Source organism: Miniopterus schreibersii (assembly GCF_964146895.1).
Source record: "Miniopterus schreibersii genome assembly, chromosome: 1".
NCBI classification, from domain to species: domain Eukaryota; kingdom Metazoa; phylum Chordata; class Mammalia; order Chiroptera; family Miniopteridae; genus Miniopterus; species Miniopterus schreibersii.
In genome coordinates, this window is record NC_138101.1 from 74,380,578 (window position 1) to 74,408,042 (window position 27,465).

Sequence of the window (27,465 nt, forward strand, 5' to 3'; positions counted from 1 at the left end):
ATGTGCCCTTGATTGGGAATCGAACCCATGACCCTTCGGTGGGCAGGTTGGCACTAACCACTTAGCCACACCAGCCAGGGCAACACAAAAAAGATTTTAAATCTTTACTGTATTTTGCATTTTTTAATTCCCACCCCTCCTTGTCTTTTAGCATTAAACTGAAAAGATGTCCCTATATGATGATCTGGGAGTGGAGACTAGTGACTCGAAAACGGAAGGCTGGTCCAAAAACTTCAAACTTCTGCAGTCTCAGCTTCAGGTGAAAAAGGCAGCTCTCACTCAAGCAAAGGTAAGATAAGCCCACAGTAGAAGTAGAAGTCAACAGAGCAGGTTCCTCCTTAGATTAAGAGTAAGATGGTTCTAACTTGCTCTCCTGCCATTTTATTGATTATATAGGATTAAACATTTATGGTGAGAAAGGCTCAGATTGGCTGTGAATGTGTCAGGTGTATGTAATCTGGGGGTCATGGTTTTTGTTCCTGTTGTATACATGTTGAACATTGACTGCATCCTTGAAATTACTCAACATGTAAAACATTAAAAATATAGGTGCCCACTGGATATTTGATATTAAAATGTTACTGTCAAGTACTTTTAGGAACGAGAATGGTATTGTGGTTTGCTTAATGTTTTAAGGGCCCTTATGTTTTAAAGCATTCATCTCCGTTGGAGGTTACATCTTCCCAAATGGGGCAAATATTGGTCCTGAGGGGGTTAAAAAAAAAAACTTGCTCTTTTTATGTATAAAGCACAGATATACATAAAGTATGTAAACAGTTACATAGTGTATCTGTGGTATTAAAATTTTATGGGTGGGGGAAAATGTATTAAGAGTCCTTCAGGAGGGAAGCTATAATGAAAAAAGTTGAGAAAAAATGCTTTAGAGATACATTTTGAAATATTTACTGATAAATGGTGTAATTTCTGAGATTTACTTGAAAATAATCCAATCTGGGGCAGAGGAGATAACAATGTACGTGAAACAGAATTAGCCATGAGTTGATAGTTGTTTAAGCTGGGTAACAGAGACTTAAGAATTCTTTAATCGTTCTCTTTAATTTTATGTTTGAAACTTTCTATAATACATTTATAAAGTTAGGATTATTTTTCTTTACTATATCAATACTATATATTGAAGCACTTACTCTTGATTACTCAGTAACCTAGGTTACTTTTTTTCATTGCTTTTTTTCAAAGGGGGAAGGGGAAGGAGAGAGAGAAACATCGATGTGAGAGAGACAACATGGATTGGTTGCCGCCCGCATGTGCCCTGACCAGGGCTGAGAGAATCTTCAACCCAGGTACATGCCCTTGACTGGGAATTGAACCTGGAACCCTTAGGTCCACGGGCCAATGCTCTAACCACTGAGCCAAACCAGCCAGGGCAACAATGTCTTAAAATTTAAATTTGTTTAGTCAATTCATTGATTAGAGTTTTTGTCTTTTTCACTACATTCATCACTAAAAGGTTTAAATTTTTTTATGCCATTATTTCCTTTAAAAGAGACAGAATTTTGTTTTGTTTTTTAAAACAAGTTTTCATCCTACATGAAAAGAAAATTATTAAAATACTACTTTTTAAAAATTGATTTAATTTTTTAAATCTTTGTAAGTTTCATGTAATTTTTGATTTGCACATAAAGTGTATAAATAAGGTTTATATTTCAATGCCAGTACTATTTCATATATTTTATTTTGGAAGGCCTAATCTTCTCTTTTGTAAAATGACTGGCTCCAAGGAGCCATTCTCATCTTAATAACATAAACTCAGTTAGACGTGTGGGCAGTCTTAGTTCAATGGAAGATAACAAAACAGAAAATAAAAAAGCAGAAGTCAAAATATTCTAGAGATACACAAGTTAAAAACTACTTGGGAAGCCCAGCTGGGCATGGCTCAGTGGTTGAGCATCGACCTAGGATCCAGGAGATCATGGTTCGATTCCCAGTCAGGGCACATGCCTGGGTTGTGGGCTCAATCCCTGGTCAGGGTCGTGCAGGAGGCAGCTGATCAATGACAACTCTCATCATTGATGTTTCTCTCTCTCTCTCTCCCTCTTTCCCTCCCTCCCTCCCCCTCTCCCCTCCTCTCTCTGAAATCAATAAAGATATATTAAGAAAACAGAAACAAAAATCTATTTGGGATAATTTTTTATTACCAGTTTAAAAATTGTCAGCTTTATGAATTACTTGCAGCCAATCTTTTAAAATCCTAGATAATTTGTTTCTTCCTGCCTAGTACTTCAGAATCACTATCTCTTTCCAGCTAGTGCATAATTATAAATATAGGTTAAAAATTAACTTGAATAAAATAAAATTGAGAAAATAGATTCTTCAAAAAAATAAATATATTGAAAACTCACAATTTATGGATCACATGCTGATTTTCTATACCATTATTTTACTCACATGAAAAGTAGAGAGTTGGATGCTGATAACGAAGTAATTGCGTTTTTATGTGAAATCTAGACTCTTAGACTTCTGCTGTAACTGCTTCAGTCTGTTTATACATTAACTTCAGGAAATCTCTTGAGATTTCAAATAGACCTTTTTAATCGGTCAAAATAAAAGGTTGCTTATGAAATCATTTCTGCTAACTTTCTAACATCTTTTGAGATTGCTATGTGAAGTTAATGTGTTTTTCTTGAAGGGAAGTGAAGATACATTTTGTTGATTCTCTTAGGATATTTAATTTACTAATTAATTACTCAGTATCAGGTTGGCATAACCAGATCGGTAAAGGAATTTAATAGAGAAAATGTTGCCTACAAATTGAAACTAGTTTGTAGTAGTTTTATTTCTATCTCCATTTAAAAATATATATTGAATAGAAAAATTTATGATTCTGATCATTTCCCCCCTCCATTGTCCTTTAAACTTCGGTATTCACCCTGTGAATTGTAATTTAATGATTGGATTAAATTTATTTGCTTAAAATTATAAGTCATGTTAAATTCAAGAGAGATGGTGGCTTATTTTGAATCTTTTGTAGTGATAACTGAAAATCTATAACACTTTAAATTGCAAAGGGAGGGAGCACTTAAACCTTTATAACTGGAAGATTAAGTAGACACCACTATATCCATCTGATCATGATTAGCATTACTAACAGATAATCTGACCTTATGTGCCTGCTGGGGTGATGTAGCATGAAGCACTCCATCTCACCTATAATGTATTCTTGCCAAAAAGCACTGCTCTAATCTAATCAAGATTTAACTCAAGTTTTCAGGAATTGTAGGGCATAGAGGGATAAGTGAAACTACACCATGAGGAACTTACCACACAGACCTTAGATTGTACAGCATTTTACAAGACAGTGTCAGAGGGAAAAAGAGGAGACAAAAATGTTGCTGCTGCTGCTGATGACTACGGTGACTACAATGATGACAGCAAGTGGGGAGGATTTTCCTAAATCAGGAGACAAATGCATTATGGAATTTTGGTGGGATCCTGGTTCAAAATAAAATTAACTATTTAGAAGACATTTGCGGGACAGTTTGGAAAATCTGAATATGAATTGGGTAGGAAATGATATAGGGAATTATTGATTTTGTTAGGTGTGGTAATAGTGTGGTTATGTACAAGAATGTTCATAATTTTAGGAGATTAAGGATAGTGTTTTGGTGTCTTCAAATTTCTTTCAAATGGTTCAGCATAAAATATAGGTGTAGGGTAAAACAAATATGGTAAAATGTTAACAGTGGTTGATAGTATATGAATGATCATGTTATCTGTATAAGAAATTTTTTTCTGTAGGTTCATAATAAAAAAGGTAGGGCAGGATTTTATATTCTACTGGGAGGGGAAAAACTAATCCACAAGTGTCTTTTGCCCAGGATATAAAAAAAATACCCATTTCTTGTGAAAGATCCGACTAGTCAAAGTGTAATGTGTTGTTACAGATTTGCCCTCCTGGTCAAAGGAGAATCCATTGTAGAGCTGATTTCACATGCAAATTTAAATAAAACTGACCAAATTTACTATAAGTCTTTTACAGTGGAGGCAATTTGTGTTGTTAAAAACAAACAAACAAACAAACAAAAACAACTAATGAAACTAGTATGTGATTATAGTAATAATTGAATTAAAAGGCTATTTTAAAATTATGGCTTTCTTGAATCCCAAAGGTTTGTTACAGAGACTCCCCGCTCCCCCCCCCCCCAAAAAAAGCTTTGTTACAAATAGTATGAATTTTAACTTGACGTTTCATTAAACTCTTCTTGTTTTTCAATGAGTTTAGAGCCAGAGAACAAAACAAAGTACAGTTCTTGCCCCGGTAATTGACCTAAAGCGAGGTGGCTCTTCAGACGATCGGCAGATTGTGGACACCCCGCCTCATGTAGCAGCTGGCCTAAAGGTAAGCCCCACCTCTGACCTTGACAGGCTTTTCTGCTGTCTGTATGTCTGATTTTATGCATATGCCACTCTGAACACAGTCTACTCGGTAGGCCTTTGCAGTCTAGTCAGTGTCATTTTCAACATAATTTTTACTTCTGTTTTATCAAGTTTAAAACATTTAGCTACTTAAAATAAAATAGTTCATTACAGAAAAATTAGAAATCAGAGGTATGCAAAAAAAATAAATGACTTCAATTCTTTCCAGAAGTTAAAAACTATATTTTGGAATATCTTCCCATTCTATGCTTCTTCTGCCTACTGTTCTCTAACTTGCTTATCTCACTTAATATATTATGACTGTCAAAAAGTATAGGACTATATGCTCATACAAGTTTCATTGTATTCCCTTGTGTGGAATACAGTGTAGTGTAGTTTAATTAATTTTCTTTTTCTTTTTTAAAAAATATTTTTATTGATTTCAGAGAGAGGAAGGGAGATGGGAAGAGAGAGAGAGAGAGAGAGAAACATCAATGATGAGAGAGTCATTGATTGACTGCTTCCTGCACGCACCCCGCTTTGGATCGAGCCTGCAACCGGGCATGTGCCCTGACCTGGAATGGAACTGCTATCTCCTGGATCCTAGGTCAATGCTCAATCGCTGAGCCATGCTGGCCAGGCTAGTTAATTTTCCTCAATGCTAGATATATAGTCCCCTCCCCCCAGTTTTTGCTATCATAAAGAGTATTAGTGTTCATTGTTTTGTTGTGGATCAAAATAAAGAAAAGGGTTAAAAATAAAGACAATTCTACCATCCTACCCTTTATTATCCCAGCGATCTTGCATAAGCTTAAAAACTTAGAACCAGACATGGACAGCTGTATAAATGCGTTAGTGAGGATGAGAAAGATCTGGAAAAGGATAATTCCAAATCACAGTTAAAACTATATAAAATGAGGGGCAAATGAATTAAATATAAACTATAGTTAAAATTACACCCACTCTTTAGGTATACATTTATTCTGTAGATGGCATGCAAATAACACAACTGTGGTAGGTTAAACACCATACATACAAGTTGCTTGATGAGAAATGGCCCAAAGCTTAATGGTAGAATATGCTATTATTGCTGTTTCTTAGCAAGGTACTCTTCTTTTCTCCACTCCCTCCCGCCCCCAACTATTAGAAAGGGCCAGTCAAGCTGAGACACAGCTCCAGCTGCATGCCCCCTTCCTTCCTTTTTTTTTTTTTGTCAATTGTCCCCTGAGGATATTTTTCCCCTTTGCTTTTCAGAGAGAGTAGAAGGGAGGGGAGAGAGAGAAACATCAATGTGGGAGAGACACATCGACTGGTTACCCTGACTGGAGGGTGGGGAGCGAACCCCCAACGGAAATACATGCCCTTGACCCAGAATTGAACCTGTGACCCTTAGGTGCACAGGCCGACACTAACCACTGAGCAGCACTGACCAAGGCAACCTCCTCTCTTCTTTATTAGTTTCTCATCACAGTTTTTTTTGTGTGTGTGTTTTTTTTTTAAAATATATCTATTGATTTCAGAGAGAGGAAGAGAGAGGAGAGGAGAGAGATAGAAACATCAGTGATGAGAGAGTCGTCATTGATCAGCTGCCTCCTGCACACCCCTGACCGGGGACTAAGCCCACAACCCGGGCATGTACCCTGACCAGGAATCGAATCGCAGTCTCCTGGATCCTAGGTAGATGCTCAGCAGCTGAGCCACGCCTAGCCGGGCTCATCCTCACAGTTTTGACTGCTCTGGTTTGGAATTCACTTGCTCCCCCACCTTGCTTTTATTCTCAGGTGGGAAACAACTGAAGCTCTTGGTAGGATTTCTTGGCTGGAAGAACTGGTACTACTGCGGGCTAATAGTCTGTGTAGAGGGAGAGGCACCCCCTCACAGTGGAGGTGTTTTGTGGGGGATTCTTAGTCATTTAACATTTTTCCCCACAAACTCACCACCTAAGGTTTTCTCCCTACATCTACTCAAAAGCTGGTTCATAATCTTCTGTTATTGTGTATTGATTCTAGAACCTATAATATTGTTCCCCATCCCCACCCCCCAAGTTTAGTCAATAAGTATTTTTTTCTTGTTATGTAGGTTTCATAATCAGGTGTTTTTTTTTAATTTTTTTTTTAGAGTTGTATTTTTAAAATTTATTGATTGATTTTGGGGGGAGGTAGAGAGAAACATCGATGTTGTTCCACTTATTTATTCATTCACTGGTTGATTTTTGTATGTGCCCTAACTGGGGACTGAACCTGCAACCTTGGTATATCGGGACAACGCTCTAACCAACTGAGCTACCTGGCCAGGGCTCATAATCAATTTTTAATTGTAAAGTATTCCCATCAGGTGAATGTATTGTAATTTATACAAGTGCTTCCTAACTGTAGAACCATCTAGACCTGCTTTTATGTTGTCATCATAAATAACACTGTAGTGCACATCTCCATAGAGAGTGCTCTATGCATGTAAAATTATTTTCTTAGGATAGATTTCCTGAGGTGGCATTAAGAGATCATTTTCATTGCCAATTTGTTTTAGTGCTGACTTGTTTTCAGCAGAGTATTTCAGCATAAAGCATCACCTACATTATGAGAGTATTTTAGTTTAACCCACCCTCCCCAACATTGGGGAATTAGCATTTTAATTTTTAAAAAATCAACAAACTTCTTTATTCTCTGTAGCATTTAGAGAAGGATGGCTCATTGTTAAACCTCACAGGGTTTATACAGTAAAAGTTGTTTGATTTCAAATTTTGAAATGACAGTTTCATATTTACAATTTGTTCTCTCAGAAACTTTTTGATAATAGTATTTCATAAATTGAGTGGCTGATTATTAGTTTCTCTCCTGTCTTAATAATAACTGAAAGGAAATCTTGTTCATGTGCCTTTGCCTTTTAAAAATGTCTTTTATATGAATACAGATTTATTAACTACCTTATGGGGACCCTATGTTTAATAGATTTGTGTAAATTTTCCAGTGGTAGGGCCTTGGAGGTAATTACAGTTATTTTTCTAACTTCTTTTATTCATTGAATTATACTGTTCCTGATTTTTAGTTATAAGGAAATGATGAAGTGTTTGTTTTACAATGCAGAATGTCAAACAGAGTGGTGTAATGTTTTAAAATGTCAAACTGAACAGGAATTGTTGGTTTAAATTCATTGATAGTGAATATAAGCCCTTCTGGTCATACCAGTTTTGTGTTCAAAACAATACACATTTTGCAACCTTCCTGCCTTTGATAGTATCTTGCAGTGTGCCTCCTGAAAGAAATGCAGAGTGGGCACTCAAGAGTACTAGTCTTAAGCTGTGCTTGTTTAAGATGTCGGTGGAGACCAGTTAAAGCCTCTTATTTTTACAGATAATAAGGAAGAGTTATTCTAAGAAATCATGGAGGAAGGAAAGTATGGAGGTTTAGGAACTTAGACCGTGCGTTAGATCGGGGCTTCCCAGAACCATGTAGAGATCAAGACCACCAAATTAGGGTAAAGCCCCATTTCTCATCATGTATCTTCTAGTTGGCTGTACTCTGTCTGCTTTTTGTCTTTCTGATTTCTTTGTTAAGACTAGATCTTTTCTTTCAAAGAGTACGCCCCAGTTTCTAAATGTTTAGAAGAGAAATGCAAAACGTTAATCATCTGAACCTGATCTTAGTGGACCTTAAAATAATTAATGATGATGTGAAGGGAATTACATTCACCTGTGCCAGACTCAGCACATGAACTGCAGCCTACCTGGGACAGAGTGTATTCCAGAGCATTTCAAAAAGCCCAAGAGACCCTGGTTTGTGTGGTTCAGTGGTTAGAGCATTGGCTCGTGCACCAAAGGGTCTCGGGTTTGATCCCCAGTCAAGAACATGTACCTGGGCTGCAAGTTCAGTCGAGGTGTGTGGGGGTGGCAACCAATCAATGTCTCTCTCTCTCATCGATGTTTCTCTCCTTCTCTCTCCCCACTCCCCCCTCCCTCCCTTCCACTCTCTCTAAAAATCAATGGAAAAAATATCTTCAGGTGAGGACTAAAAATAAAAAGCCTAAGAGGATGCCTTTTGGTTTTTTAAGTCTTGAATCATGTTTCTCCATGTAATCAAAATTCAGAGTTACTCTGTTAGTGACCATAAGAATGATTGTGTTATTTGTGGGTGGTTTGGTTTATATAAAAACAGAAGTATTTGTTTACTATATAAATAAATTTATTGCTTAAAAGTTTCAGTGGTGGCAGTTTGTTTAATAATTTCAGGAAAATGCCATAGGGTATTTATGGAATTAATACTGAACTAAATGCTTTGTCATGGCTTTGCTACTATCTGGTGAGGTGTGTGGCTATGTGAAGCCACTAAACACCCTTAGGCATTTGTTCCCTCATCTATAAAACAAAGGAGGCAGGTAGATGGTCATCAAGTGTGCTTACAACCCTTATATTCTTTTACCTGAATTCTATAAATAAAATTTTAAGATATGAGGATGATACCTTGGCATTTTTATCTTCCTCAGGATCCTGTACCCAGTGGATTTTCTGCAGGAGAAGTTTTGATCCCCTTAGCTGATGAATATGATCCTATGTTTCCTAATGATTATGAGAAAGTAGTGAAGCGCCAAAGAGAAGAACGACAGAGACAGCGGGAGCTGGAAAGACAAAAAGAAATAGAAGAGAGAGAAAAGTAAGGCTTTGTTTGGATTCGGGCATATTTTATGTTTGAAATATTCATTAGAATGTTAATGAATGAACTTCAATGCCGTCGTAAGGCTAAAGTTAGTTTTCATGGTTGATCTGAGCAATCATCAGAAGGAATCAAATTGTTTTTAAAAATTTGTAGTTGTTACATCCCAGCATTAAAACACACACACTCTAGCCTGCCCGTCATGGCTCAGCGGTTGAGCATTGACCTGGGATCCAGGAGATCAAGGTTTGATTCCCGGTCAGGGCAAATGCCCGGGTTGTAGGCTTGATCCCAGTACAGAGCGTGCAGGAGGTAGCCGATCAATGACTCATCATTGATATTTCTATCTCTCTCCCTTCCTCTCTCTGAAATCAATAAAGATATATTTATTTAAAAAACAAAAAACCCCACACACTCTACACGCACTCTAGAGCAAATTTCATGTATAGATGCAGAAAACTTAAAGAGTATTTATTTTGGGTGAGTTGTTAGAAAAGTACCTTAAAATCCTGTTATTAAACCATAGTTTCTTTTCCTTTGCTATGGCTCTTCTTTTTTTTTTTTACTATATCTTTATTGATTTCACAGAGAGGAAAGGAGAGGGAGAGAGAGAGAGAGAGATAGAAACATTAATGATGAGAGAGTCATTGATCGGCTGCAGCCCGCAACCTGGGCATGTGCCCTGACCGGGAATCGAACCCTGATCACATGGATCCTAGGTCAGTGCTTAACCACTGAGCCACACCCGGCCGGGCATGCTATGGCTCTTCTATAATCATAACTATTTGGAATACTTAAATTGGCCCTGGCTGGTGTGGCTCAGTTTGCTGAGTGTCCTCCCATGTACTGAAAGGTCACTGGTTCAGTTCCCGGTCAGGGCACATGCCCCTGTTTGGGGTTCGGTCCCTGGTCGAGGTATGTACAGGAGGCAGCAGGTTGATATTTCTCTCTCACATTGATGTTTCTCTCCCTCTCTCTCTCAAAAAAGTAAATAAATAACTGTACAACTGGGAGCCAGACTAAATAGTAATCTACGAAGTTTAAAGCATTACAACTTGGTTTGAGATTCGAGGACAGGTTGTTAAAAATTTGTATGTTGAAATCTAAGATTAGTTCACCTGATGTTCACGGTGGACAGAGCCTTAATCCGAGATGGACATACTGGAAGCTTCTCTTGTGGCTCAGTCATGACCTGTGGGACTTGCTGAGCTTCTATGTGGTTTAGGTGACCTCTTTCTTAGGTCCCTTCCCACTGGAAAGCTGTGTAATTTTTTCTGTAATTGACTTGTGCAGAGGTCTTAGATCTCAGGCCCATTCCTAAGTTCTCTGGCAGATGTTTCCCATTTAAATGTTTCTCTATTAAAACTGCTAGATAAAATGCAGGGTGTAAAACCCAATTAAAACTCAGATAAATTTTTTTTGAAGTATAATTATATCCCAAATATCGCATGGGAAATATTTGTATAAAAAATTACTTGTTTGCTCGCTTTGGCAGCAGACGTACTTTAAAAAATTACTTGTTTATCTGAAATTCAGATAAAATTGGGCATCCTATGTTTTTATTTGCTAAATCTGGCAACCCTGCCCTCTATACCACTCTTCAATGTAGCTAATAAAATGTATAGCATTCCTGGCAAAAAAAAAAATTTAATAAAAATAATTTAAAAAATAAACTGACACATCAATATGAAAAAAATTTGCAAACTAAAATAAAAACCCAAAACTTAAATTGTTATATTTTTAACTATTTTTTGAGCCAGATGAAAATTTTAAAAACATGCATCTTTTATTTATCATTTTTAAAAGTATGGGCAACAAGGATTTGTTTGTATTTTTTCTTTTCAAAATATTGAATATTAATTGTTAAATGGTTTGGAGCATTATCCTGTACACTGAAAGGTGTGGGTTCAATTCCTGGTCAGGACACATACAGGAAGCAACTGATTGATGTTTCTCTTTCTTTCCCTTTTTCTTTCTCCCTCCCTCCTCCCCTCCCTCCCCTTCGCTCTAAAAATCAATGAACATGTCTTCGGGTGAGGATAAAAAAAAAGTTTATAAAACATTAATATAGTATTTCTTATTTCATGTAGTGAAGGCATGTTCTAGAGCAGCAATTTTCAACCCTTTTTATCTCATGACACACAAACAAATTACTCAGGTTCTGTGGCACACCAAAAAAATATATTTTTTGCCGATCTGACCAAAAACAATAAGGTATAATTTTTATGTTGGCTGTTGTCATTTTTTTATTTGACAGTCTAAGGGAAAAGAGGTCAGTGCCCCAGACTAAATAATCAGGTATTGCATACCTCCTCAGCACACCAGTTTGAAAATTGCTATTCTAGAGAATCAGAATTGTTCACCTGTTACCTATGTTGATATGCTTTAAAATGGGAAGAGGTAAATACCAAGTAAACTTTTTTCTTGCTACTTATACTCATATACTTATTAAATGTGTTCAGTTTACCTTCTGGTTTTTCTCACTTCTTATACTTGAGCTCCTTTAGTCTTCAATCAGTTGTTTTCTCACACACCCCTGCTCCCATTAATAGGTTAGTGTGAAAGGGAGGATTTGGGTATTTTCTAGCCAAGAGAAAGTCAAGGTTATGTCCTTGAGTTCACATCTCTAAATTGGCTCATCTGTGATGAACATGGGTTCTTTTATTATCACAGGAGGCGTAAAGACAGACATGAAGCCAGTGGGTTTTCAAGGCGACCAGATCCAGATTCTGATGAAGATGAAGATTATGAGCGAGAGAGGAGAAAAAGAAGTAAGGCATGGACCTAAATATTATGTTTCCAACATGGTGCAATTCCACTATTTGCTTTTCATATTCAATTTGATAAATAGTTCAGTTGACATTGATTAAGGTAATTTTCTCTCTGGAATCTCAGCAATCCACATTTGCATATAGCCCTAATTTATATTGCATTTTTACTTATATTCTCCTTTAAGCTTTCCACCCATTTTTTATTATTTATTAAGTGGATACTTTGAGCATACCTTAAAATATATACATACTTCTTTACTTGTAGCATAGTCACACTTACCTATTCTCTGTGTCCAGCTTCATTTCTGTGAAGCACTGAATGGAGGAGAGTCAAGGCAGTTGTTTCTAGAACATTTGCCACTAACATGCATAAATTTGAGGATATCACTTAGCTTCCCTGGACGTTGGTTTCTTTCAGCGTTATCTGGAGAGCAGGAAGACAAGAATTTGAACTAGTTTACATAGCCCTTTGTAGCTCTAAAATTTTATAAGCAGAATTGTACTTGTGTTAAGACCTAATCCTTAGTGATCACTAGACAGTTAAGCAGTATTTGTTCTTGAGAGAATGGAATGCTTCTTATTTTAGCTTTGTCATGTTTTGATTGCTGGGATTTCCTTGATTTAATTGACCAATTTGGTTGCTAGATTGAGATTTAAGTGAGAAATTTAAATCTACTTGTCTACTAGATCCCAGGCTCTGTTCTAAGCACTTCCATAGATTATCTCCTTTATGCCACGTGACAACTCAGAGTGGGCTCTGTGTTTATCCCCATTTAAAAAAAATATATTTTTATTGATTTCAGTAGAGGAAGGGAGGAGAGATAAAAACATCAATGATGAGAATCATTGATTGGCTGCCTCTTGCACGCCCCCTACTGGGGATCGAGCCTATAACCTGGCCATGTTCCATGACGGTGACCTCCTGGTTCATGGGTCTATACTCAACCACTGAGCCCACCAGCCAGGCTGATTATCTTCATTTTAAGGGTGGGAAATCTGAGGTACAGAGGGAAGAAGCACTTTATATGATACAGGTCCACTGTTCATCTTATCCAAGATCTTCATCTACTGGAAAAACTCATTATAATGTAGTCATCTTTAACATAAGACCTAAGAATTCTGTTACGAAGCCGGAGTATAATCTTTCAATGCAGATATGAATTAAATGTGTTTATAGAATACTTAATACATAACACAAGAGAAAACCAAGCTCATGGATACAGAGAATAGATTGGTGGTTGCCAGGGGTGGGAAGTAGGAGAAATGGGTGCAGGGGGTCAAAAGGTACAAGCTTCCAGTTATAAAATAAATAAGCCATGGGGGTTGTAATGGATAGCATGGTGACTATAGTTAACAATATTGCATTGTATATTTCAAAGTTTTAAGGGAGTAGACCTTAAAAGTCCTCATTGCAAGAAAAAAATTTGCAACTGTATGGTGAGAGATATTAACTAGACTTATTTTGGTAATGATTCTGCAACATACAAATACTGAATCATTATCTTATGCACCTGAAACTATTATTATTTATCAGTTATACCTCAACAACAAAAAAAGAATAGTACATGCTGAATATTGTCAGGCACTACATTGTTTTTCTAATGGGAGTAAAGTTAACATTTAAGTATGCTTTGTGTGTCAGGTATTATGTTAAAACATTTCATATCTGTTATTAATCAAGAAATGTTTGGTTTTTATTAACTTTTTTAGAATCCAGTATATCGGTTGAATCATTTGTTGGTCTCATCTTTTCAGCTTACAGATCTGCTGCCCTTTTTTTAAGGAGGTATGCCTTCTCTGTGAAGGCCATTTATTTTCTTGAACATTAGCAGAAGCTATACATTGAATAGTAGGAAAGTAATGGCATTATGTCCATTATGTATACTGCTGTTAACAGATGATGTTTATATTTTAACCTAATGATTAGTAGATAATTTTTAGTAATCACCCTGAATTTTTTATACTGAACTTATTAGAGCTAATCTCAGAATCAGTCAATAATCACTTAGGTCTTAGTGACAAGATTGAAAAATGGTAATAAGAAGTATTTAAAAATAAATATAAGAAAGTTTTATTTGTATTTCTTCTTAAGTATTTTGTCTAGTCCAGGCTTGTTAATCATGGTTTGTGTGTGCTGGCTTTGGAGGAATTTCTTTTGTGAAACATTTCACGCTGGTACAGCACTGGTTTTGTAATCAGTTTTTTTGTTTGTTTACATCTTATTTTTTGGGCTGTTGTTGGTGATTAAATTATATTAAATATGTTAGGGCTTACACCTAATGAAAAATTCCTTATATTCTCCTTTCATGTCAGATAGCAAATGGAGTTATTTTGGTTTGTTTGTGTCCACCATTCTCTGCCCTGGAAACATGAGCAGGAATGGTGACAACACAAAACAGATTCTACAGAAACCAGAAATACCCATATTTCCAAATAGGTGTTAGTTCCAAGGGTTTGCACCCAGAAAGGAATGTGCTATATTGTGGGGGAAAGCTTGGAATCACTAGGAGCTGTGTTTTATTCTATCTCTGCCCACTAATTCTCCTCTGAAAGGAAAATGGACACAGCAGTATTTACTTCAAAGGTTTATTAAGTCTAAATGAGATAATGTACATGAAAGAAACTGGTGACTAACATGCTGTCAGTTATGTTACTGTTTTTTGAGTCACTGCTAATTCTCTGGGTTATGTTCTTTTGTCTTAAAATTCATTTATTAACTATATTCTGGGCTCTTGAATAGCTGCTATGAAAAACAAATCGTGTTTGTCTGGCTTTTCCCAGTTTTCTAGATTTTTAATTCTAGATTCAGATATTGAATTCTTTAGTTGTTAGCTGGAGGGATGAAGTAGCAGGTCTCCCTCCCTTTCTCCTTCCCTCCCTCCTTCCCCCCTTCCTTTCTTCCTTCCTTCCGTCATTGTGTGTGATATCACATATGTGGCATATATCACAGTCCTTGAGAGTCTGGCATCTGAAACGTTCCTTTAATCAGTGGAATTTGTTTTTGCAGGTATGGGCGGAGCTGCAATCGCACCACCTACTTCTCTTGTAGAAAAAGACAAAGAGTGTATGTATCTGTTTCTACCCCTCTTTTATTTTGATATAAATCTTTAACCCAGCCATGGGTAGTATTAACTTCTATCAGCCAGGTTTCCTGAGGGTAAAGGGAAATTGTCCAAAAGCCTGTCCTTTGACCTGAACCCAGGGTGGGACCTTGAGGCTGCTGCTCCTTTCCATCCCTTATACTTTTGAAGTTTTAATGCCAGGCTCTGAGACTTGGATTTTTTATACAGTGAGACTCTTTTTTGTTCTTGTTTTTTTAATTCATTTTGTCTTCTCCAACATTTCATATTTAGAGTTAGGTTAAAACAAATAATAGCTTCTCAGTTTACACTTTGTGTACTCAGTGGTTTAGAGGCTATTAAATTCATAACCTTCCACAAGGTGGCAGTGCCTTCTGATTAGATTTTTCTGCCATTAGTTTTGATTTCACTTCACAGGTTGTATGCCTTCACTTACATTGCCAGAGCACACCCACCCTCTGTTTCTCCTCCCAGTGATCTGTTCTAGAATTTGGAGGCTGGCATTGAACTTCGATAGATGATTCTAGGTCATTTTCCTATCCTCTGTGTTGGACCATTCCTAAACTATCCCAAGAAAATATAATCATCCCTAGTGCTTTGTAATACCTGTTGCACTATTTATGTTATCTTTTTAAAGAAGAAATTTAAAAAGTATTGTTAAATACCTTTTGTGTGAAAACACCTGGCAAACAATAAACCCAGTTGAAACCAGTCTGGATTTTTTTTAAGCTTCCTTGTTGAAAATCACTGGTGCAGCTAGGTTTGAAAATCACTGCTCTGGTATATGGTTCATAACCTGAAAGACCTTTATTCTGTGCTAGGCTAATGAAGTAGTAAGAATTCAAAGATAGGTATACAAGATGCTATGGGAATCAAGAGAGAGTTCTATTAGATCTATCTGGAACATAAAATTGACATTTAGAGCACATTTAAAGGATAACATTTCAGTAGTATATAAAAAGGACATTTGAGATAATCAACAGCTAGAACAAAGCTAGAATCAGTAAAATAGTGCTGTACCTTTATGATTTTAAAAAGTAATGTAGAGCCTGTAAAATGGATTTTGTTTTTTTCTCTCCTTAAAGTAAACTAAAAATGTTCGTTAAATTAGTTCAAGATAACTGATTTATACAAGTGCAGTTCGAAAATTTTTTGTAGCATTTTGGTAAACTTACTTATTTTTGTCCAACAGTACCCCGAGAATTTCCTTATGAAGAGGATTCAAGACCTCGCTCACAGTCCTCTAAAGCTGCCATTCCTCCCCCTGTGTATGAGGAACAAGACAGACCCAGATCTCCAACGGGCCCTGGCAACTCCTTCCTCGCCAACATGGGGTAATGATTCCAAGTGCTGTCATCTGGGCAGGTGTAAGAAGGACAAGACTCAGCTGAGACTCAGTGTAAAACGTTGGCAGCCCTTTCACTAGATGCAGCTTGTTTGAAATTGAGGGCATTCTCTGGTTGTAGGGGGATGCTTGATGTGTTTCGTCACACAATGTCATTCTTGAGAATCTGCTTGAGTCACATGGAGGGAATTGCAGCACAGTGCTGGTATATTTTGTATAAAACAAAGCCTTCTAATGTAAGTTTGGGATGATTTCATTGCTGAACATTATATTCTCTAGGTAGTAACAGTTTCTGGTTATTATTTACATTTATTTTCATAACACTTGCAAGTAAAATAGGTCATTTGAATTACAGCTGACTTATAGTATGTCCAAAAGGGTGAATGACGTCATTATTTTTTTATAAAATGAGCCATTTGCTTTAAAGTCATGGTTCTATACCTTTGTTCTAAAAACTTAGTCACTCAAACTATAATTAGGATGTTTGCCTGCAGGTAAAAATCAGTTTTAAGGTTGACTTTCAGGTGTGGCTTGTGGAATTTTTTTTAAAATCCCCATTGGATTTGTCATGCATTTTGATTAAAAGAGTGTTTTATGTTGTTTACTTTAAAGTTTCTTTCATGCAATGAGGGGCTATCAAATGAAGCAGCATTACACTAAGGCTTTTGTTCTATGTCCTTTAGGAGGACACTGCCTATGATAGAAATGCTGTGACCATAGTAATCACACCAACCTGCCCTCACCTATGTGCATATGCTTTGATTCTTGGAGCCCTCTAGAGGTCACTAGTCAAGAGTTGGAGTAGATGGCTGGGGTTCCCGCACTGTGAGAGGATTTTGAGTTTCTGACCTTGGTATCCTCCTAGACCTGTTTTGTTCTCTATGGTAGCTACTAGCCACAGGTGGCTATTAATTTAAAATGAATACAACTTAAAATGTAGTTCCTCAATCATACTAGTCTTGTCTCAAGTGCTCAATAACCACGTAGCTTAATAGGTACCCTATTGGGCAGCGTGGAGAGAGAACATCCCCATCATTGCAAAAAGTGTATTGGGCTACCCTAGAGTATATGCTGGAGGGTGGACAGACATGAAACTGTTGTTTTCTTTTTTCTCCTAATGATAAAAATGGACTTCTTGCTGAATCCCCTTTTAAACAGGAATTCAGTTTTTAACATACACCTAAGAAAAATGCAGTGTGGTGCAGTTTAGCAGTTTTCAGTCTTTTCTTTTTAGCCCTAGGACAGATTCAAATGAAATTTTTAAGGAAATCACATCAACATGAAGTAATATAGGTACAATTCTAGTTGAAACAGGGTTTTGTGATTCAAGCCTTAAGTAGCAGTGGCCACTGGGGGACACCCTTGAGATCCGTGAGGCACCTTCAAGTGCAGTTTGAAAGTTATGGTATTAGAGAAAGAGCAGTGGACCAATTATCAGTTGTGGGTTCCAATTCGATCATTAACACCTATAGAAATAATTTCTGAATATTGTGTCTTGTTTTTGCTTCTAATCAGCTTTAAGGTAGTCAGCTAATCTGAGCCTCAGTTTCTTTATTTTTCCATCGATTAAATAGATAATACCTAGGAGCTCTTTATAAATTCTGCCATTGGAAACTCTACTGTATTATTTAGAAAAATGCAGTCACTTCCATTATGAAACTTTATACTTTTTGGACAGGTACCTCTTTCCCCCCCGGCTTTAAAGAATTTTTATTTCTCCATTACAGTTGACATACAATATTATATTAATTTAGGTGTACACCCCAGTGATTAGACATTATATGTTACTAAGTGATAACCCCGATAAATCTAGTACCCGTCTGACACCATACATAGTTATTACAATATTATTGACTGTATTTCTTATGCTGTACTTTACATCCCCATTATTATTCTGTAACTACCAATTTGTACTTCTTAATCCCTTCACCTTTTCACCCGTCCCCCCCAAACTTCCTCCCATCTGGCAAAATGTTTTCTATATCTGTGAGTCTGTTCTGCTCGTTTATTTTGTTATTTAGATTCCACATATAAGAGAAATCATATGGCATTTGTCTTCCTCTGTCTGACTTATTTTACTCAGTACAATACCCTGTAGGTCCATCCATGTTTTAGATGGCAAGATTTCATCATTTAAGTAATCATTGATAGATATGTATTTATTGCCATTTTATTATTCATATATATATTTTTTTCCCTTCTCCTTCTTAAAGAAGACCCTTTAATATTTCTTGTAATACTGGTTTGGTGATGATGAACTCATTTAGCTTTTCTTGTCCGGGAAGGTCTTTATCTGTCCTTCGATTCTAAGTGATAGCTTTGCTGGGTAGAGTAATCTTGGTTGTAGATCCTTGCTTTCATCACTTTGAATATTTCTTGCCAATCCCTTCTGACCTGCAAAGTTTGTGTTGAGAAATCAGCTGACAGTCTTATGGGAGCTTCCTTGTAGATAACTTTCTCCTTTTCTCTCGCTGCTTTTAAGATTCTTTCTTTGTCTTTAACCTTTGGCATTTTAAATATGATGTATCTTGTTGCGGACCTCTTTGGGTTCACTTTGTTTGGAATTCTCTCTGCTTTAGTCAATAATATTGTAATAACTATTTGTGGTGCCAGGTGGGTACTGGAAATTTCTGGGGGACCACTTTGTAAAGTTCATGATTGTCTAACCAATGTTCTGTACACCTGAAACTAAAACAAAAGAATATTAATTATAAACAGTAATTAAAAAAAAAGATACATAGCAATGCAAATACTAGAACACACAAGAACCCTAATGTTTTCTAACAAGGGGTACTTGGGAAATTTTGTTAGGGAAACTAATATTTCCCTTACCTTAAAGATAATCTCAGGATGTTCAGAGTTTCAGCATTTTTTATATTTCTTTCATCCTGAACATCCCTATAACCTCATCTAAAGGCCCATTGTTAATTATATGTGACCTCATGAAATCCCTTGTAGAATTTCTGTTCTCCTTTTCAGGAGGAGAATGTAATGATACAAAATCCAATTTGTGCTATAGCTGATGACTTCAAGCGTAAAGGACCTTCCTCTTTTCTTCTTCCCAGTGGCACAGTAGCACATAAAATCATGCAGAAGTATGGCTTTCGGGAAGGCCAGGGCCTTGGGAAGCACGAACAAGGGCTGAGCACAGCGTTGTCAGTGGAGAAGACGAGTAAGCGAGGAGGCAAGATCATTGTGGGTGAAGTCACAGAGAAAGGTGAGTCTTCCCCAGAAGCAGGGGGAAATGCAGTCCAGAGGCAGAGGACTGGCCCTCTTGAATAGAATACGAGAATTCCTGATTGTGATGCATTCCAGTTCTGTGTTATGGTTCATCATCTTTATTTGTTCAGGACAAATGTAGAGATACGAAAGCCCATAGGAGAAAAGACAATGACTTGGGCAGAAAATGAACAGTACTCAAGAAAATAAAATCGTGCCTACTTCTACCAGGCAAAGAATCTTGTTAAATTGATAAAACATAGTTATGTTTTTATAACATGAAAGACAGAGCCATATACCATATATCAGTGATTATATCTGCTATATCCCCATCCTATAAGGGTTCTTCTTGGTAGATGACGCCTAGTTGGTGTTTTATTTTTGTTCTCTCAATACACAGCTTTAGTAAGCAGCCAGTCAGCCTAGAGTCACCCTGATTTGTGGGAGTACCTGCATTGAACTGCTTATATTATATTGGGCTAGTGACCAAGCCAAGACTCTTACCTATAAGGGTTGCTCTGTCAACCCCTTAGGAAGTGAACTAAGTGAAAATTGTAGGTAACCAGGGAAGCTAAAAACTTCCAGAAGTTATGGTAAAAACCTACACCAAAGCAAAGCAAATGCAGATAGGGCTACATTTTTGCTCAGCTGGAGATGCTTAGAGAGGACTCTAGGACACAAGAGGGTTGCTGTTGAAATCAAATTATTCATTATAACCTGGACTCAGTGCTCTAACATGGTCCATCTGATGATTTGTTTTTCTACAGATGCAGCTAAGAAGTCGGATTCAAATCCATTAACTGAAATACTTAAGTGTCCTACTAAAGTGGTCCTACTAAGGGTAAGAAGCAGAAGGAAGAAACCTGTTTGTCCACCTTGATTTATGTCACTCCACCCTAACTTATCCCTGTTCCACATCACTGATACCATAATGGGTAAAGAAAACTGAAAATAATACTTTCGCAAATGATACTTTTGGATAGACTCCACATAAGACTGATAGAATCCTTTTTTACCAATGTTTCTTTGCTAAATATACTATTTAAGACTACAGTGATTACTTTAAAATATTTGAAGTTGTTAGAAGTTTAGCTTAGTTTATGTATTTTCATGCTTGCAAAATTGCTCTTGTAAGTCTTTGAAACTTAGTATATATTTTTATTTTGTTCTTTTAAGAAATAACAATTTTGGGGGACTACAGAGATGAAAATTTTCACTGTGTTATTTGGGATAGAGAACATTTGCTATCATAAAGTTATTTATACATCTTATTTATGTATTAATAAATTATACTTGAATTTATTTTATTTTTGTTTATAGAACATGGTTGGTGCAGGAGAGGTAGATGAAGACTTGGAAGTTGAAACCAAGGAAGAGTGTGAAAAATATGGCAAAGTTGGAAAATGTGTGATATTTGAAGTAAGAGGGTTTTCTTTTGATGTTTATACCCTGTTGTGATTGAGAGGTTACAAAACATTATCTACAAATAGACGTGCGCTGTGCTTAAATAACACATTGCCTTACTACAGAAGGTGACAGGTGTTGGTGATGCTTCTCTTACTTAGTTGTAAAAATTTTAAACATAAAGACAAGAAGGACTTCAAATTTTATTTGGAGAAGAAATAAAATTCATTTTATGACTGAGGTTTAGTTTGGTGATTAAAGACTTTGATTATGGTACGCTCAGTGGTTTAGTTACTTGGACATGCCTTTGGTTTCATTCATTTGGCAAGTATATATTTAGTGCTTCTCATATATCCAATACTGTATTGAGAGCATTGAGGATGTTCTGTGCTCTCAGTGATATGTGCAGTTGAAACAACAAAACAAACATATAAAAATAGAGAATATTTTGTTGCTAGATTCAGTAATATTGACTATAAGTACTGGAGCTGGAAAAGGATTAGGTAAAGAAGGCTTTGTGACAATATCAGATTCGAGCTGAGCTTTGAAATGAATGGGTAGGATTTGGATAGGCGGAAAAGGTACTCAGATTAGGGTCACAGCTTCTGGGAGACTGACAAGGCTCCTGTAAACAGGAGACATGTTTACATAGATGGAATGGGGCCATATGCAGGGCGTAGAGCGCATGACAAAGGAATTTAACCTAGTATGAGAGGCAATTAGAATATAAATCTTTTTATCTTAAATTTCTGCTCTTGTTGCCATTTGTTGACCACATAATTATTTGTTTACATGTCAGTTGGCATAGGACCTCCACAAGGTCAGACTGCTCTACTTAGCTATGTATTCCCAGCACTTAACGTTGTACCTATCCTAAACAGGTCTTCAACAAATTTTTGATGACTAATTATGCTTATTTCCTTCGTATTTTACTGCTGGTTCGTATATGATACTAATTGGCATACTTACTCTGGCAGAAATTATTAAAGGAAGAAAACTACATTTAGTGATATCTCAAATGGTAACTTTACCTATTATACTTTTATTTCTTTTCCAGATTCCTGGTGCCCCTGATGATGAAGCAGTACGAATATTTTTAGAATTTGAGAGGGTTGAATCAGCAATTAAAGGTAAGTTATACAACTAAATATAAAGAATAAAAAAGTTGAATTTGTGATCTTGTTATAATTAAAACATGTTCTTGAACTGTCTTATAGGAACCTGTATTAACTGACTTTTTTTGTTTGCCTTTTAGCTGTCGTTGATCTGAATGGGAGGTATTTTGGTGGACGGGTGGTAAAAGCATGTTTCTACAATTTGGATAAATTCAGGGTGTTGGATTTGGCAGAACAAGTTTGATTTTAAGAACTAGAGCACGAGCTGCAAGCTGAACAGAAGAAAAAGGCGACAGCCAGCCTGCATGGCTGTTGGATACAGAGACTCTTGGAAGGACTGCTAAGATATATGTTGATTAATCCTTTTTTTATTTTGTGGTTTTTTAATATAGTATAAAAATCCTTTAAAAAAAATCTGTGTGCCTCTGGTTGTTTCTCTTTCTTATTACCACTTCTGAAGTAATTAACGTTTTTTGCTAGGATTTTATGATAATTCTCAAGTGCTTCAGTGATACAGCATTTCTTGCACTAAAATCTAGAAAGTTTTGGGATATGGGGTTGTATTAAGTTATCCTTTGTGTTTCTTTCATTTTTTTTTCTCTTTTTGATTCATTTTACTAAAACTTGCAAGTTACTGTAGCTTCATAAGTTCTATAATAAAGTATCATCTTGGCAGTCTGCCAAAGGTGATAATGTCTGCTTTCTCTAACAGAGAAATTTTTCTTATTGACTCCGGTCATAGAAAAAAGTCTTTAAGGCCTAAACTAAGGTTGAAGAATTGTGAACCTACCATGACCTGTTTGGATGAGTGATTTCAATTAAACTAAGTCAGACTATAGGGTTTGTGATGGATTTAGGGTATAGAAATCATCAACCTAGCATTTGATTTTAGAGATTGAGGCATAGTCTTTAGGGTAGATCAGAAATTACAAGTTAATTCAAAACCTCATGGGTACATTGTAAATGTGTACCCATGTTTTGGAAATGGTAGTTCCACGGGGTCGCAATTCTACTGGCAAAATTTTCAGTAATGTTAGTTCTTATATGTAATTTTAAAATTTATAAAATTCAGCCACATCAGCTACTTAAACTGTACTGCCAATTAATATAATTCCAGAATTATGAAATATTGTCCCATTGAAGTGCAGTGGTATGTGTGGCTTAAAAATTTAACAGGCCCGTGAAAAAGAACAAAAATACTCAGTACTGGTGTTCATTGCCAGAGCAGGAAGTGTTTCCAGAACACATTTGTGCCCATGTTCTGGTCCTTGCTTGCCCAAATATTGCTGAAGGACATATACCTATGTTGCCTCTCTAGGTTATTATGACATGAAAGCATGTTGTCACCCTTTGGGGGAAAAAAGCACTTAACACTTCTTTGCATCCATGGACTTGGTTTGAAGACCTAAGGAATATTCTGACCCTTTTTTAAAAAGGATTTTCTCATGTTTTTATTTAACAGAAATAATAACATTTTCCCTTTTGTGGCATTACTTTACTAAATAAAATCTAATTGAGACTTGGTTTTTGTGATAAAAGTGCACATTATAAGTTTGAGTTAAAGATTATAACATAAAATTACATAATTGAATATTTTGTAAGATGTAAGAATCAACAGCAGCCCTGAAACTTGAAAAGATCTACGTATGGACTTAATGAATAGGTCTACCTATGGACTTACTGAATGATGATGCCATGTTTGGCTGACAAGTACCTAAATGTGCTTATGCTGAGTATTTATTACGATAGCTTAGTTTAATTTGTCTGAACTCTACTGTTCTTAAGAGTATAAGTTCCAAACTGCCTTTGATGTCTCATTATTATTATTATTTGCTGCATAATAACATCATTGTCCATTTGCATTTAGGTAGCTTTCCCCAACGTTCTCATGATCAACAACCAGAGAAATGCAAGTAACTAATTTTTAGTAGCATGGACACAACTTGGTGAATATCTTACTCCCCAATCTTTAATTATTACTTTTTAATTTATCACTGACTGCATTAATTATTTAGTGCATTATTTGCGATGAATTTCTGGTATTGCAATAATTTCTAAATCTCCTGCAAAATAGTGCCTGAGAAGTTTTAAATTAATTTTCAATATTAGCTAACTAAAATTCAAATTTAACTTCAATATAAAAATTCCAATACAAATTTTAAAAATTAAAGAAAGGTTCAGTGTAATAGACATTTGTCCCTCTTGTCCCATCTGTGATCTTATGTAAGCCCTTCCTGTGTTTGGGGAGTCTCCTGCATTCTTACCTCCTTAAGGTAGAGACTAGAAACTTGTTTTTCCACCCTGTCTCACAACTAAGGCAGGCACCCTGTCCTAGGCTCTTTATATCTGATGTGCTACCCCAAGGCTTCAGATTGGAGCAGAGTTTATACAGGAGCTATTCTCATACTGACCAGGGTAGGCACAGTGTTTTCTAGTCTTTGGGCAGTGATAGCACAGGATTTGTTATCCCATAGTGACATGTATTGTGGTAGGGCCACTTGTGTGGCAGGGTGGTCTTTGGAGCAGTTCTAGATATGATTTGGGAGTTTTCTTGCTTTATATAAAACCTCCAAATGTGACTGGGGCCTGTGTAGAGATTTTCTGCTATCTAGTTTGTTTGTTTGGGGGGGGGGGGGGGAGGTAAATTCCTTTTCAGTTTAAACAAGCCAGAGTGAGTTCTCATTTGCAACTAAGAACAACTAACTGACTGCAAGTTGATCCTGGAATTGCAAGTAACAAATCCTAAAAGATGGAAAGGTAGGACAGGAAACCCACTCCTAGGGTTAGTTGGTGAAATTAATTATTAGTTAGCAAAACATCTTGCCAGACTGTTACTGGACTTCAGGGTACAAAGTGGACTGGTGTCAAGGGAAGTAATAGGGGAACTGCAGAGTGTTGATGTGAGTTTGGTCACTTAGGCAGCTGTGTTTGTGCCAGACTGCATGGGTTCAAACCCTGGCTCTGCTTGCTTGCTGTGTGACCAAGGTGGCTCACTTGAAAAGAGAAATTCTAATCATTCCTACTTAGGATTATTAGGAGGGTTAAACAACTCATACATGGAAAACAGTATCACAGAAGTACTGAAACTGAGCCATTGCAAGCAAAAGAGCAATTAAGCCAGACTAAAGGAAGCTGGTTTGAAAGCATAGGTAAGAAAACTGCCTTGCTAAGAAAAGCTTTCTCTGCTTGCCTGTATAGTTTGAGTGGATTGAGAATTGCAAGGCTTAGAGTCCTGCTGACTTGAGAAACCTACCATAATTGAAACAACCAAGAGGCCCAGCAGCAGCCTTAGCAGGAGTTGAGATTAGAGATTGTGGTCTTATAAAAATGGAATTAAAGACATTGCTTTCCCACTTCAAATGAAGGCTTTGAATTGACAATAGCCAGTAAGGTAGGAAGAGGGGACTAGACAGAGCTCCAGATACCAGCTGCTACAAGACAAAATGCTTAGCTTAAAGATCATGTAGGTAAGATCTTTGCATTGACTTGAGCATGGAATGTGCAGGTATCTTAATTCTTTTCTGCCTTTGTATGTTAGTTCCTTTGTTAAGGGCAGATAGCTGTAGGTCTGTACTATGTAGGGCCACATGTGGACCTGATAAAAAAAACTGCATTTCACCCAGAAATTTTGGACTGGAATCAATGACTGGAAGAGACTTGAAGTCATCTTCCTTAGGTTGGGGGTGAGTGCCCTTAAAAGTTTATGTATGGGAAGAACAATGAATATTTTGGGGGGAACCAGAGAGGTCAACTGTGGCAGACAACACATATCCCAAACTCCTTTCTATCTTACGCCTCTGTTTTAAAGGCTGGAAATAGTCTCATGTGGAGCTAGGAGCAGCCATGTGCTGTTTCTGGCCAATGAGGTATAAATGGCAATGTAGTTTACATTTAGGTAGTTTTACAATGCTTTTTACTTTCCTAGTTAAGCCATGACAGCCATTTAGTGAACTTCAGGTGATTAGCTAACATGCCAAGGATGGTGGGAGGAAAGGCCTGGTCACATCAGTGAGGTGCTGCATTGTGCTAGACATAACTCTTATGGGTGGAGAAACAGCTATTGTCTGGTAGTTTCTTTGGCTTAAAGGCAAATTTACCTCTTGCTGATACAGTCTGTTTGCTTCCCAAAGTGTGTGCAATCAGAAGGGTCAGGGTGGGAGGGGGATTTGCAGATAATTAAAAATCACCTATTAGTATAAAACCTTGCAGACTATATTTTCTAATAGTTTGCTTTTCCGATAAGTAGTCCCTACCTAAACTAAAAGAGAATTCAGTTTTTCATTTGGAATCAACAGGCATTTCTTTGTCAACTGCTATATGTATTGCTTTTAGTACGGGGAATGAAAAAAATGAATAAGGTAGTAATCCTTGCTTTCAGAGATTATAGTTTATTTCAGAGAGACAGACACAAGAAGGCAACCCAGTACAAGGTAAAACATGCTGAATCAAGACATGGCACTTGACTGAGCTCTTTGGGGTAAATGACAGTTTTTATCTCTAGTTCCAGCATCTGGTAAACAATAAATTGGCAGTAAATTTGCTGATACGTAGAAAATACTGAGAGCTCATAGATTACTGAGCAGATTTGTTAGGAGTGGTAAAATCTGAGGTGGCAATAAAGAAGTGATTTGTGCTAGGTCTTGAAGGAATAGTACGGATTGCAGGCTGGAAAGGCAAGAGGAGGGTTTCCCAGTTGGAAGTCTCAAGGAAAGGACAAAGGATTAATGGCACCACTCCTGTCCATCATTGCCACCTTGAGACCTTCGAACATTGGGCTATGTCTGATCTGATCCCCTTTCTCTATTACTCGTATTTTTTTAAAATAAACTTATTTTAGATATAAAGAATTATTGTGACAATAGTACAGTTCCCTTACACTGAGTTTCCCCTATTACTAATATCTTACATTAGTATGGTACATCTGTCACAACCAGTATTGGCATATTATATATTTTATAGAATATATATATTATTATATATTAGACACTTTATTCAGATTTCCTTAGTTTCTACCTAGAGTTCTTTTTCTGTTTTAGGATCCCATTCAGGATACTACGTTCCATTTATTTAGCCTTATTTTCTTAGACTCCTCTTGGCTATGACAGTTTCTTAGACTTTCCTTGTTTTTGATAACCTTGACAGTTTTGAGCATTGGTCAAGTATTTTGTAAAATGTCCCGCAATTGGGATTTTTTTGCATGTTTTTGTCATGGTTAGACTGGAGTAATTTTTTTTTGTAGAGGAGACCACAGGAGAAATGCCATTCTCATCACATCAAGGGTATACACTATGAACATGACTTATCACTATGGATGTTTACATTGACCAACAGACTGAAGTAGTATTTGTTGGATTCTCTATTATGAGGTTATTCTTTTTTTCTCCCTTTATATGCTCTACTCTTTGGAAGAAAGTCACTATGTACAGATTACATTTAAGGAATGGGTGGTGTGTTTCACCTCCTTACGGTGGAGTAGCTATGTATATTGTTTGGAATTCTGCATAGAAGATT

General features: G+C 36.7%; 1 protein-coding gene across 2 annotated transcripts in view; it reads left to right on the forward strand.

The window, feature by feature from the left end:
* The window catches only part of RBM17 (RNA binding motif protein 17), a 31,101-nt gene extending 7,624 nt beyond the window's left edge, over positions 1-23,477 (forward strand). The window contains exons 2-12 of one of the 2 annotated variants that reach the window (XM_081136294.1): positions 152-289; positions 4,241-4,357; positions 8,854-9,020; positions 11,694-11,791; positions 14,799-14,855; positions 16,064-16,205; positions 19,282-19,433; positions 20,203-20,276; positions 20,756-20,854; positions 21,897-21,969; positions 22,095-23,477. In XM_081136294.1, the coding sequence (XP_080992420.1) occupies positions 167-289; positions 4,241-4,357; positions 8,854-9,020; positions 11,694-11,791; positions 14,799-14,855; positions 16,064-16,205; positions 19,282-19,433; positions 20,203-20,276; positions 20,756-20,854; positions 21,897-21,969; positions 22,095-22,198 (1,206 nt within the window). In that variant the 5' untranslated portion in view covers positions 152-166 and the 3' untranslated portion in view covers positions 22,199-23,477. The remainder of the gene's footprint in view (positions 1-151; positions 290-4,240; positions 4,358-8,853; positions 9,021-11,693; positions 11,792-14,798; positions 14,856-16,063; positions 16,206-19,281; positions 19,434-20,202; positions 20,277-20,755; positions 20,855-21,896; positions 21,970-22,094) is intronic. The other variant, XM_081136295.1, reaches the window with a different exon arrangement.
* The last annotated feature ends 3,988 nt before the right edge of the window (positions 23,478-27,465 follow it).